The 13,120-nt window shown below is 46.0% G+C and overlaps 1 protein-coding gene across 1 annotated transcript in view; it reads right to left on the bottom strand.

Annotated features, from left to right (window-relative positions):
• The window catches only part of LOC135549341 (calcium-binding protein 8-like), a 38,457-nt gene extending 25,612 nt beyond the window's left edge, over positions 1 to 12,845 (bottom strand). The window contains exons 1-3 of the mRNA XM_064979339.1: positions 12,782 to 12,845; positions 12,119 to 12,262; positions 9,676 to 9,788 (exon numbers count right to left, since the gene is read on the bottom strand). Coding sequence (XP_064835411.1) covers positions 9,676 to 9,788; positions 12,119 to 12,262; positions 12,782 to 12,845 — 321 coding nt within the window. The remainder of the gene's footprint in view (positions 1 to 9,675; positions 9,789 to 12,118; positions 12,263 to 12,781) is intronic.
• Between the last annotated feature and the right edge of the window lie 275 nt (positions 12,846 to 13,120).

The raw sequence follows: 13,120 nt of genomic DNA on the forward strand, positions 1-13,120 counted from the left end.
AAGGTAACTGTGGTAATATGTAGGTAGGGGTAAAGTGACTATGCATAGATAATAAACAGAGAGTAGCAGCAGTGTATGTGAAGAGTGTGAAGGAATGTGAATGTATGTGTGTGTGTGTGTTTTTGTGCGTGCATGCTTGCGTGCGTGTATGCTTGTCAACAGAGCTAGATGACAGACAGGGTGTATAGACACATCAATCACAGTCAGATAGGCGTTTGACTTGCTGTCCGCTGGCTTCTAAAAGACAGAACAAAGAGAGAGAGAGGGAGCATTTAGACACAGACAGTGTTGTGAAGAAGGCGCAAAAACACCTCTTCAACCTCAGGAGGCTGAAGAAATTTGGCTTGGCACCTAAAACCCTCAAACCTTTACAGATGTACAATTGAGAGTATCCTGTCGGGCAGTATCACCGCCTGGTAAGGAAACTGCACCGCCGGCAATCACATTGCTCTCCAGAGGGTGGCACTGTCTACCTGCCCTCCAGAACCCGATGTCACAGGAAGGTCAAAAAGATAATCAAGGACAACAACCACCCGAGCCACTACCTGTTCACCCCGCTATCATCCAGAAGGCAAGGTCAGTACCGGTGCATCAAAGCTGGGACTGAGAAACAGCTTCTATCTCAAGGCCATCAGACTGTTAAATAGGCATCACTAGACGGCTTCCACCTGGTTACGTAACTTTAGAGGCTGCTGCCCCATATACATAAACTTAAAACCACTGGTAACTTTAATAATGGAACACTAGTCACTTTAATAATATTAGCTTACTTTTGCTTTACTCATCTCAAATGTATATACTGATGGGAATTGATGTAAAAATGTATCACTAGCCACTTTAAACAATGTCACTTAATATAATGTTTACATACCCTACATTACTCATCTCATATGTATATACTGTACTTGATACCATCTACTGCATCTTGCCTATGCCGTTCTGTACCATCACTCATTCATATATCTTTATGTACATATTCTTTATCCCTTTACACTTGTGTATATAAGGTAGTAGTTATGGAATTGTTAGGTTAGATTACTTGTTGGTTATTACTGCATTGTCGGAACTAGAAGCACAAGCATTTCGCTACACTCGCATTAACATCTGCTAACCATGTGTATGTGACAAATAAAATGTGATTTGATTTGATACTGTATTATATTCTACCTGTCACGCCTTGGTCTTAGTATTTTGTGTTTTAGTTTATTAGTTAGTCAGACCAGGGTGTGACATGGGTTTATTATGTATTGTATTTTCGTATCGGGGTTTGTAGTATTTGGGATTGTAGTTGAGTAGGGGTGTGTGTTAAATAGGTTTGGCTGCCTGAGGCGGTTCTCAATCAGAGTCAGGTGATTCTCGTTGTCTCTGATTGGGAACCGCATTTAGGTAGCCTGGGTTTCGCTTTGTATTTCGTGGGTGATTGTTCCTGTCTCTGTGTTAGTTTCACCAGTCAGGCTGTAATAGGTTTCACGTTCCGTTTGTTGTTTTGTATTTATTTAGTTTCATGTATAGTTCGTTTGTTTGTTTCACCAAAAGAACATGATTAATCAACACGCTGCATTTCGGTCCGACTCTCTTTCGACAAACGAAGAACGTCGTTACAGAATCACCCACCACACACGGACCGAGCAGCGTGTCAACAGGCAGGAGCAGCCCAAAGAGGAGCCGCGTATTAAGGATTTCTGGACATGGGAGGAAATCCTTGACGGAAGAGGACCCTGGGCTAAACCAGGGGAGTGTAGCCGCGCAAAGGTGCAGCAGGCGATGTGGAAACAGGAGCTACACGAGAGGCAACAGAAGCAGCTTCAGTAGGAGAGGCTACACCATTTGGAGAATTGGACATGGGAGGAGGAACTGGACGGAAAAGGACCCTGGGCTCAGCCTGGTGAATATCGCCGCCCCAAGGAGGAATTAGAAGCGGCTAAAGCGGAGAGGCGCTGGTATGAGGAGGCAGCACGGCGACGTGGATGGAAGCCCGAAAAGCAGCCCCAAAAATTTCTTGGGGGGGGCTATCAGGGAGTATGGCTGCGTCAGGTAGGAGACCTGCGCAAACTCCCTGTGCTTACCGGGGGGCTAGAGAGACCGGGCAGGCACCGTGTTATGCAGTGGTGCGCACGGTGTCCCCAGTGCGGGTGCATAGCCCGGTGCGGTATATTTCAGCTCCGCGTATCGGCCGGGCTAGATTGAGCGTCGAGCCAAATGCCATGAAGCCGGCTCTACGCATCCGGTATCCAGTGCGTCTCCTTGGGCCGGCTTACATGACACCAGCCTTGCGCTCGGTGTCTCCGGTTCACCTACATAGCCCAGTGCGGGCTATTTCTCCTCACAGCACTGGCAGGGCAACCGAGAGTATTCAACCAGGTAAGGTTGGGCAGGCTCGGTGCTCAAGAGCTCCAGTGCGCCTGCACGGTCCGGTCTATCCAGTACCACCTCCACACCCCAGCCCTCCGGTAGCAGCTCCCCGCACTAGGCTTCCTGTGCGTGTCCTCGGCCCAATACCACCAGTGCCAGCACCACGCATCAGGCCAACAGTGCGCCTCGCCTCTCCTGCCCTGTCGGAGCCTTTCTCCTCTCCAGCGCTGCCGGAGCCTCCTGCCTGTTCGGAGCAGCCAGAGCCGTCAGTCAGCATGAAGCAGCCAGATCTGCCAGTCAGCCAGACTCTTCCAGATCTGCCAGTCAACCAGACTCTTCCAGATCTGCCAGTCAACCAGACTCTTCCAGATCTGCCAGTCAACCAGACTCTTCCAGATCCGCCAGTCAGCCAGGATCTGCCAGATCTGCTAGTCAGCCAGGATCCGCCAGTCGGCCAGGGTCTGTCAGTCAGCCAGGATCTGCCGGATTCAACTGCCTGGCTGGGCTTCATCTCAGTACTGGGCTTCTTCTCAGTACTGGGCTTCTTCTCAGTACTGGGCTTTTTCTCAGTCCCGAGCTGCCCCTCAGTCCCGAGCTGTCCCTCAGTCCCGAGCTGCCCCTCAGTCCCGAGCTGCCCCTCAGTTCCGAGCTGCCCCTCAGTTCCGAGCTGCCCCTCAGTCCCGAGCTGCCCCTCAGTCCTGAGCTGCCCCTCAGTCACGAGCTGCTCCTCTGTTATGTAGGTTTCTGGGTGAGGACTATTCGGCCATGGTCGGCGGTGAGGGTGGATTATCCCAGGACGCGAAGGGGAGGAACAATGACATTTATGAAGTTGGGTCCACGTCCGGAGCCGGAACCGCCACCATGGACAGACACCCACCCGGACCCTCCCTATGGTTTTGAGGTGCGTTCGGGAGTCCGCACCTTAGGGGGGGGGGGTTCTGTCACGCCTTGGTCTTAGTATTTTGTGTTTTAGTTTATTAGTTAGTCAGACCAGGGTGTGACATGGGTTTATTATGTATTGTATTTTCGTATCGGGGTTTGTAGTATTTGGGATTGTAGTTGAGTAGGGGTGTGTGTTAAATAGGTTTGGCTGCCTGAGGCGGTTCTCAATCAGAGTCAGGTGATTCTCGTTGTCTCTGATTGGGAACCGCATTTAGGTAGCCTGGGTTTCGCTTTGTATTTCGTGGGTGATTGTTCCTGTCTCTGTGTTAGTTTCACCAGTCAGGCTGTAATAGGTTTCACGTTCCGTTTGTTGTTTTGTATTTATTTAGTTTCATGTATAGTTCGTTTGTTTGTTTCACCAAAAGAACAATTAATCAACACGCTGCATTTCGGTCCGACTCTCTTTCGACAAACGAAGAACGTCGTTACACTACCGTATTTTAGTCTGTGCCACTCCGACATTGCTCATCCTAATATTTATACATTCCTTAATTCCATTATTTTGCTTTTAGGTTGTGTGTATTGTTGTGAATTGTTGGATATTACTGCACTGTTGGAGCTAGAAACAGAAGCATTTCGCTACACCCACAATAACATCTGCTAAATGTGTGTGACAAATACAATTTTATTTGATTGAGAATGGTGTCTACCAGGCAGATGTCTTACAGGGCTATTTTTAACCTTTTGCAAGACTCTTGTCCTGATTTCTCCAAGTGGTTGACATTCCTGTTGTCCCTGGATCAACAAGTCAATGTTTTTTTTTAATGATAAGTATTTTACAGATGTGTGGACTTGTGACGCTCGTCTGATGGAGGCCGTCTCTGGAGGCTCTGGACTGGAGGCTGTCTCTGGAGGCACCGGATACACTGGGTCAGAAAGCTCTTGTTAAATTTTCTCAGGTTTTGCCTGGCAAAAACAGAGTAGCCGACCTACATTAATATTATCCGTCTCTGGAGGCTCCGGACTGGAGGCCGTCTCTGGAGGCTCCGGGCCGGAGGACATCTCTGGAGTGGAGAGACACACAGGAGGCCTGGCTCTGGGAGCAGGCACAGGACTCACCAGGCTGGGAAGACATACAGGAGGCTTCTTCCTTGGCCGAGGCACCGGATACACTGGGCCGTGGAGGCGCACTGGTGGTCTCGAATGCAGAGCTGGCACAACCCGTTCTGGCTGGATGCCCACTTCCACCCGGCAAATGCAGGACGCTGGCACCGAGCACACCGGCCTGTGAATGCTCAACCGAGACACAGTGCACATCACCCCATAGCACGGGGCCTGACCAGTCACATGCTCTCCAAGGTAAGCACGGGGAGTTGCCTCAGGCCTCCAACCTGACTCAACCACACTCCCCGTGTGCCTCCCCCCAAATTAATGATATACCTCAGCGGTGGTACTGGCTATATGTCTAAAGATTGCTGAAACATGGCACTACCTTTAATAACTATGGAATGAAGATGTAAAATATTCTGGCAAATAAGTTACGATATTTGTAAGAAAGGAAAAGGCTACAGACAGATCATGCTTTCCATCCAATCCTGCAATCGCTGCTGCGTACAGGTAGACCATATGATCGTGCTTGCTTTAGACTCCAGCAAAGTGACACTGACATTAGGCAGTTCACACAAAGGATTGTTACCTATAACAAAGTTGGCAATACAACGATTAAAATTTTGCCAAGCGATTATTATTTTGTCAAACAATTATTAAGATTCATCCTGTATTGTCCGTAACATCATTACCCCATAGCAACAGATGTGGGACACACACACACACACACACACACACACACACACACACACACACACACACACACACACACACACACACACACACACACACACACACACACACACACACACACACACACACACACACACTCCCAACCGTTCCTCCACAAACAAACACAAGTTTCAGATGTTCCATCCCTGAGGCCAGCTGAAGAGAAGACTTGATGTGCCAATGCATATACAGTTGTAGCTGTTTGAGAAGGCATGCAAAATTGAGAATGGGGAGATTTGATTATCTAATGACTAAAGTCCGAAGTGATGGAGCTCAGATACACCCCCTATCCTGAAACACACACACACTGATCCCCCGTTGTGACCATTTCTCAAAGCATCCCTGTGCAGTCAGACCATTTGATTATTTTGTGCCACCAGGGCCACAATAATTTGCCCCCTCTCTGATTGTCCGAGTGTGACCCCCCTCCCCATGGGTTACTGCAGCCAGTGTTGCCAGCACTGTCACTACCTGGGTGGGGGCATCCCCGGAATCCCCACCTGTTAGGTACAAGGTCATCAAGGTTCTCATTAGCAGATAAGAGAAATTCCTTGGGGGCTTTGGCTTTGTTGGACCAACCCTGCCAGGCAGGCTCAGACTCTTGAGGGGGCAGTGCTGCGTTAGTGGGTCTCTGAAAGCGCTTATCTTTCTTGGCTGCGTATTATATAGGCTATTTGCAGTAAGCCTATTAAACAGATAAGGACTTCTCCTTAGTGTGTGGGTCGGTCAGGTGGGTGTCTAGGGTATAGGGTTGGGAGCTGTCATGATAGGACAATAAATAAACTTATTTTAAAATATATCATATCTCTGCACAGAATTGAAAGCTCTCTCTGTCACAACTACTGCTCGCAGGCACAAACGGGCTGGCTCTGTCATTTGCAACCATTTTCCTTTTTCACTCACACTTTTCCAAACACAAAATCACACACCCCACCTTCCATCACAATACACCTGCACATACCCACATACTGTGCATTCTATGTACTCTGTTTGCTGTGTTCTTATCCCTACCATGTTGATTCCTACCTAATTTCAGGCTTTTGAATACTTTCGTGTTCCAGTTCCTTATATAATTAGAAAAATATTTATTTATTATTATTTCACCCCTTTTTCCTCCTCAATTTTGTGGTATCCAATTGGTAGTAGTTACAGTCTTGTCTCAACGCTGCCACTCCCGTACGGACTCGGGAGAGGTGTTGGTCGAGAGCCATGCGTCCTCCGAAACGCAACCCAACCAAGCCGCACTGCTTCTTGACACAATGCACATCCAACCCGGAAGCCAGCCGCACCAATGTGTCGGAGGAAACACCGTCACTAGTGCGCGATGAGAGAAGAATATCCCTCCCTAACCCGGACAATGCTGGGCCAATTGTGTGCCGCCCCATGGGCCTCCCAGTCGCGACCGGCTGCGACAGAACCTGGGCTCGAACCCAGAATCTCTGGTGGCAGAGCTAGCACTGCGATGCAGTGCCTTTGACCACTGCGCCACCAATGATCCTTTCTTCTAACGCTGTCTTATCTATTTATTAATACTATAAATAGAAAGTTGAATACTAATTATTTTACAACATTCCCTATCTTGAATGGTATAGTGTATTTGTAGTTTATTTCTTTATCAATTGTTGTATTTTATTGTTTTCCAAAAAAATATATATTACAATACAGTCTTGGTGTCTCGGAACAGTTGGTTATCAATGTACAGTTTATCGACTACGAGAGCTACACGATTCCCTTCAAGTCTATTCACCTTGAAGAGTGGGTACAGAACTTTAAGCCGGTCTACACTTTTCTTCAGGGACTGATCATTCATTCCTACTTTCCTGCCAGCGAGTCTCTTGTCAAACATTATTTTATCTTTAAAGAATGCAAATTTGGCAACGAGTGGGCGTTCGTATCGCTTTCCTCTATCCGAAACGGTGTACATGTTAGCGTTTGATTTTGTAGACAGTATCGCCTGGGATCTGTAGCGCTTTAAGAAGGAATTATTTCACCACACTTTCAGGATCTTCTCCCTCATTTTCTTTAATACTTAGTAAGTACCATATTTTCTCGCATAGATCTAGTCTGTATCTCAGATACATATTCTCCTTTATAAGTTCTTTAGCGTCCGTTTAAATAGTATTGACTGTACCTTTTAGCTTGTTTTTATTTCTTTCTCCATTGTCGCAGCTTTTTCATCACTCATTTAGAGGCTCGCCTTCATCGCCTTTATTTCTTTACTAACAAGTTCAAGTATGCCCAATTGATCATTTATTGGTTTTAGGTCGGTCTACACTATTACTGTACCAGATTGCGAAAAGCAAACCCATTACAATGAAGATCTGTGAAGTTATTTGGATTTTTACGAGTTGTCTTTGAAAGACAGGGTCCTGAAAAAGGGATGTTTCTTTTTTTGCTGAGTTTAGCTACCTAGCTAAGGATAATGCACTAACTCAGCAGCTAACACAGGCAGCTGTTTCATGGAAACTAGCCAATCTATTGTGCTTTAATTATGTCACTACTAGCTACACTGGTTAGCTAGCTTGGAGGAAGTATTTAGGCTTGCGTGCATTGCGTCTGTGCATTTAGCTAGCTACCGTCCCCTAGCCGACATTACATAAAAGTGTGATGAGCTCATCTGTGGATGCACAGAGAAAATGCCTTCTTTTCCCCCAATTTTTTATTGTTGTCTCCTCACGTGGGGGGATCGTGCTCTCTGACTGGCTCAAAGTCAAGTTGTTGGCCACTGACGAGCATTGTGATTTTACAAGTACAAATCGGTAGGTTCGTCGCTACCGTGTTGGCAATCAACAGGTACCGCTTTTGTTCTAGCAAGAGAAGGAACGGTCTCCCACTGTGATAAGTACCTATCAGCAGTCTATCAGCAGTAAGATTCTCAGTGTGTTTCATGCTTCATTCCCTTTCTCTGTTATTCCCTTTCTGATTCTTATTCCCTTTCTGTCGTTAATAAAACATTTCTCTCCATGCCCCCTTCTCTCCGTGTGTCTACTCTCTGACTGTCACTCAGTTGTTGTTCTGTCTTCCCTTTTCCCTTGTTTTCTCTCTCTATTTCAACCCTTTTTATAATGCAGCAAAAACCACGGAACTAAAAGTAGTTTAGTTTTACTTTCCCCGAAAACACATATTTTCGCTGAACAGAAGTAAATTGAAATACATTACGCACGCATACATGCACACACACACACCCTGGCATGTCTTACTTTACTTTTTACCCAAATATCCCTTTCCCCATCATCATGGGACATAAAGGAGAGATCAAAAAGAGAAGAAACAGAAATACAAAGAGTAGAGATGATGGAGACGAAAGGAGAGAGGAGAGGGGAAGAGAGGAAAGGACTGGAAAATACATGAGAGAAGAAAATGTAACCTTTATTTAACTAGGCAAGTCAGTTAGGAACAAATTCTTATTTACAATGACGGCCTACCCTGGCCAAACCCGGAGGACGCTGGGCCAATTGTGCACTGCCCTATGGGACTCCCAATCACGGCCGGATGTGATGCAGCCTGGATTCGATCCAGGTACTGCAGTGACGCCTCTTGCACTGAGATGCAGTGTCTTAGACCACTGCATCACTCTGGGAGCCCGAAAGCTCTCCTTTCTCTCTCCTTTCTTTGAGCAAGCATCTCCACGTGCCTTGACTGCAGAAGCCATCACAGAGGGAGGGAGAAGAGGAGAGTAGGGGAAAAAGGAGGAGATGGGAACAGAAGAGGAGGATATGGGGATTTGGGGAAATGAGATAAAGGAGACATCAAAAAGCGAGAAAAGGGGTAGAGATGATGGAGAAAAAAAAAGGAGAGAGGAGAGGGGAAGAGAGGAGAGGACTGGAAAATAAGAAAGGAAGAGAAGAGGATGAAAGGAAAGGGGGTAGAGCAAATGAGGACAGGAAAAGAGAAGAGAAACGAATAGAAAGGAGAGACTGTTCTCTCTGCTACCGCACGGCAAGCGGTACGTCTAGGTCCAAGAGGCTTCTAAACAGCTTCTACCCCAAGCCATAAGACTCCTGAACAGCTAATCAAATGGCAACCCAGACTATCCCCCACCCCCACCCCACGCTGCTGCTACTCTCTGTTATCATCTATGCATAGCCACTTTAATAACCCTACCTGCATGTACATGATTATCTCAACTACGTCGACACCGGTGCCCCCGCATATTGACACATTGACTCTGAACTGGTACCCCCAGTATATAGGCCCGCTATTGTTATGTACTGCTGCTCATTAATTATTAGTTTTTCTTATATCATACTTTTTTTGGAGGGGGTTATTTTCTTAAAACTGCATTGTTGGTTAAGGGCTTGTATTCACCGCATGTGACAAATACAATTTGATTTGAGAAAAGAGCAGAAAAACAGAAGAGAAGAGAGGCGAGAACCCACTGGGCAAAGACATCCTTACATTGATGACTTTTAAAAACTCCAATCAGTTTTCAACAATGATTCGACATCATCACATTGAATTGTTGGGTTGAAATTGCGTGGTAACAATGTTGATTCAACCACTTTTGGCCCAAGAGACCAGAACTGAAGAGAAGAAGAGAGAAGAGGATTTGACAGGAGAAAATAGAAGAATTCAAGAGAAGGGAGGACTATGTGGTCCTACCTGCCAGAAGATGTTATCGATGGTGCTTCCTCGGAAACCTTCTCGGGTCTCAGACGACAGAAGTTTGGGTCCCAGTATCGTCACAAACTCTTCAAAGTCCACCTGGCCATCACCTATACAGACACACACACACACACACACACACACACACACACACACACACACACACACACACACACACACACACACACACACACACACACACACACACACACACACACACACACACACACACACACACACACACACACAGTCTTGTAGACCACCGGTCCCCAACCCCCGGGCACATTCTCTACCGGGCCGCACGGAAAGGATACATTCATTTTAAATTGTTTTAATCGGTTAGATAAAATAATAATTGTATACAATTATAGGCTATTTGTGTAGTAAATACATTGAACTTGGTGCAGGCTGTCCGTCCTTTTCTCACCACTCTAATTATCTCTGTCACACCCACAACAGTTTACAGATTTTGAACTTGAGTAATGAGTTCATCACGACGACCGCCGAGCACCGCCCGAAGAGGAAGAGGCACCATCTTCGGCGAGGTTCGTGACACTGAGCCTGAACGTGAGTCTAAGCACTGTGTCATGCACAGAGAAATGCTGGCTAGCCGAAAAATGTCACCTGAATTTAACGTCATATTGAATGATGTTATTAAAGTTATCAATCACATCAAAGCACACGCCCTTAATTCGCATCTGTTTGGGCAGCTTTGTGAGGAAATGGACACAAACACAAACACAAACACCTTCTCTTATACACTGAAGTCAGATGGCTATCCTGGGGGAGATCGCTTGCCAGAGTGTTTGAGTTACGAGAGCTGCTGCAGAGATGATGAGAAATGGGTCGCAAAACTCGCTTACCTTACCTTGCGACTTATTCAACCTGCTCAACGAACTCAATCTGTCACTTCAGGGGAGAATGACAACTGTCTTTAAGTTGGCAGATAAAGTGGCTGCATTCAAAGCCAAACTGGAACTGTGGGGACGGTGAGTGGACAAGGGGCATATTTGACATGTTCCAAACATTAGCGGGGATTTTGGGAGAGACTGAGACTGCGCCGTCTTTCTCCCAGCTGTTGCGTGATCACCTAGCTTTGCTGTCAATGGAGTTCGAGCGTTACTTGTCCAAACTTTGACTGGTACTATAATCATATGACTATTTGCATTGACCCCCCCGTTTTTTTTTACGCTGCTGCTACTCACTGTTCATTATCTATGCATAGACACTTTACTCCTACCTACATGTACATATTACCTCAATTACCTCGACTAACTTGTACCCCTGCATATTGACTCGGTACCGGTGCCCCCAGTATATAGCCTTGTTGTTGTTATTTATTGTGTTACTTTTCTTTACTTCAGTTTATTTTTAACTGCATCGTTGGTTAAGGGCTTGTAAGTCAGCATTTCACAGTAAGGTCTACACTTGTTGTATTTGGCGCATGTGACAAATAAAATGTAATTTGACTCACACACACATACACACGCACATAGATTTGCCTTTCAGAGAGCAACCTGTGTGTGTGTTCAGGGTCGGTCTTAGCTTTTTGGGGTCCCGTTGTTTTACCATAGAGCAGAGAGAATAATTTGCAGTTTTACAGCTAATTTCCTGCAATTCTACACATTTTGCCAATACTTTTTCCATGTTAATTATATCTGAGTGAGAGTGACTGACAAAATCAATGGGGAACCTCTGGAGGTCAGGACCCCTGGGCACCTGCTCTGAGTGCCCGGTTGGTATTCGGCCATGAAAGCTGGCTATATTAACTTACCAATTAAAAAATTGTTAGCTGACATGCTAATTGAGTGACTATTGGTGACTGACATAACAAGAGAAAAACTGCAGATGGACAACCAAATGTCTAAACTGTCTAAATGTCTAAACTCCCTGTGTGTGTGTGTGTTTGTGTGTGTGTGTGTGTGTGTGTGTGTGTGCATGCGAGTGTGTGCGCAACCAAATGTCTAAACTGCACCTTGTGCATTCAACTATTATAACTCTCAACAATAAGTTGAGGCCACAACTGTGTTCCTAAATTCCCCCTAGCAGTCGGAGGCCCTAAGCAAATGCTGATGTCGCTTATGCCTGGAGCCGTCCCTGTGTGTGTGTGTGTGTGTGTGTGTGTGTGTGTGTGCATGCTAGTGTGCGCGCTTGTGTGTGTGTGTCATCCGCAAAGCATTTTGTCAAAGCTGTTTAATGCAGAGTGGTTTACACAGAGAACCTGGTATATAGGGTGAATGCAAACACAGACACAGTGTACATACAGCATGAACCCACTCTCCCACACTGCTAAGACTTGGAGGTGTAATTGATTCATTAACCTTGGAAAAATGAGTTTAGGAAATCACAGACTAAGACTTTCAGTGTGTGTGCCTACATAAAGTATAGGCCAATGTGTGTGTGTGTGTGTGTGTGTGTGTCTTTCATTCTTATGTCTCACCGTCCATGTCCAGTCTCTGCATGATGATGGCCAGCTCCACCTCGCTAGGCATGTATCCCAGGGACCTCATAGCCATGCCCAGCTCCTGCTTAGAGATGAACCCGTTCCCATCCCGATCCAGCACCCGGAATGCCTGCCGGATCTCTGCACAGGGACACACATACACTGAGTGTACAAAAAAATGTATGACATCTGTCCTTTCCATGACATAGACTGACCAGGTGAATCTAGGTGAAAGCTATGATCCCTTATTGATGTCACTTGTTAAATCCACTTGCATCAGTGTGAAATGGAGGAGACAGGTTAAAAAACTATTTTTAAGTCTTGAGACAATTGAGACATGGATTGTGTATGTGTGACATTCAGAGTGTTAACAGGAAAAATGTAAGTGCCTTTGAACGGATTATGGAAGGAGCTGCCAGGCACACCGGTTTGTGTCAAGAACCAGGGGTGCAACTTTCACTGGGGATGGGGGACATGTCCCCCCCACATTCTAAAATTGCATTTCCCCCCCAGTTTTATAATTGGATTGTGATAATAAATGAGGCAACAGTGTGCTTTAGGACATTGCGGATGCCTCCGAATATTGGCTATGCTGTTTGGAGTGTTTATGGACTGGATAAAAAACATTTTTAAATAATATAATAATTATGTCTCGTCCACCTCTAAAACCAAAGTTGCGCCACTTCAAGAACTGCAACGCTGCTGGGGTTTTCACACTCAACATTTTCCACCCAAAGGACATCCAACCAACTTGACACAACTGTGGGAAGCATTGGAGTCAACATGGGCCAGCATCCCTATGGAAAGCTTTCAACACCTTGTAGAGTCCATGCCCCAACGAATTGAGGCTGTTCTGAACTCAAAAGGGGAAGGGTGCAACTCAATATTAGGAAGGTGTCCTTAGTGTTTTGTACACTCAGTGTCCCCATGCACAGGCGAACACCCATGCATGTACACACATATGTGCAAAAACATGCACGCACACACACACATATTCAA

Source organism: Oncorhynchus masou, chromosome 12 (assembly GCF_036934945.1).
Source record: "Oncorhynchus masou masou isolate Uvic2021 chromosome 12, UVic_Omas_1.1, whole genome shotgun sequence".
NCBI lineage: Eukaryota > Metazoa > Chordata > Actinopteri > Salmoniformes > Salmonidae > Oncorhynchus > Oncorhynchus masou.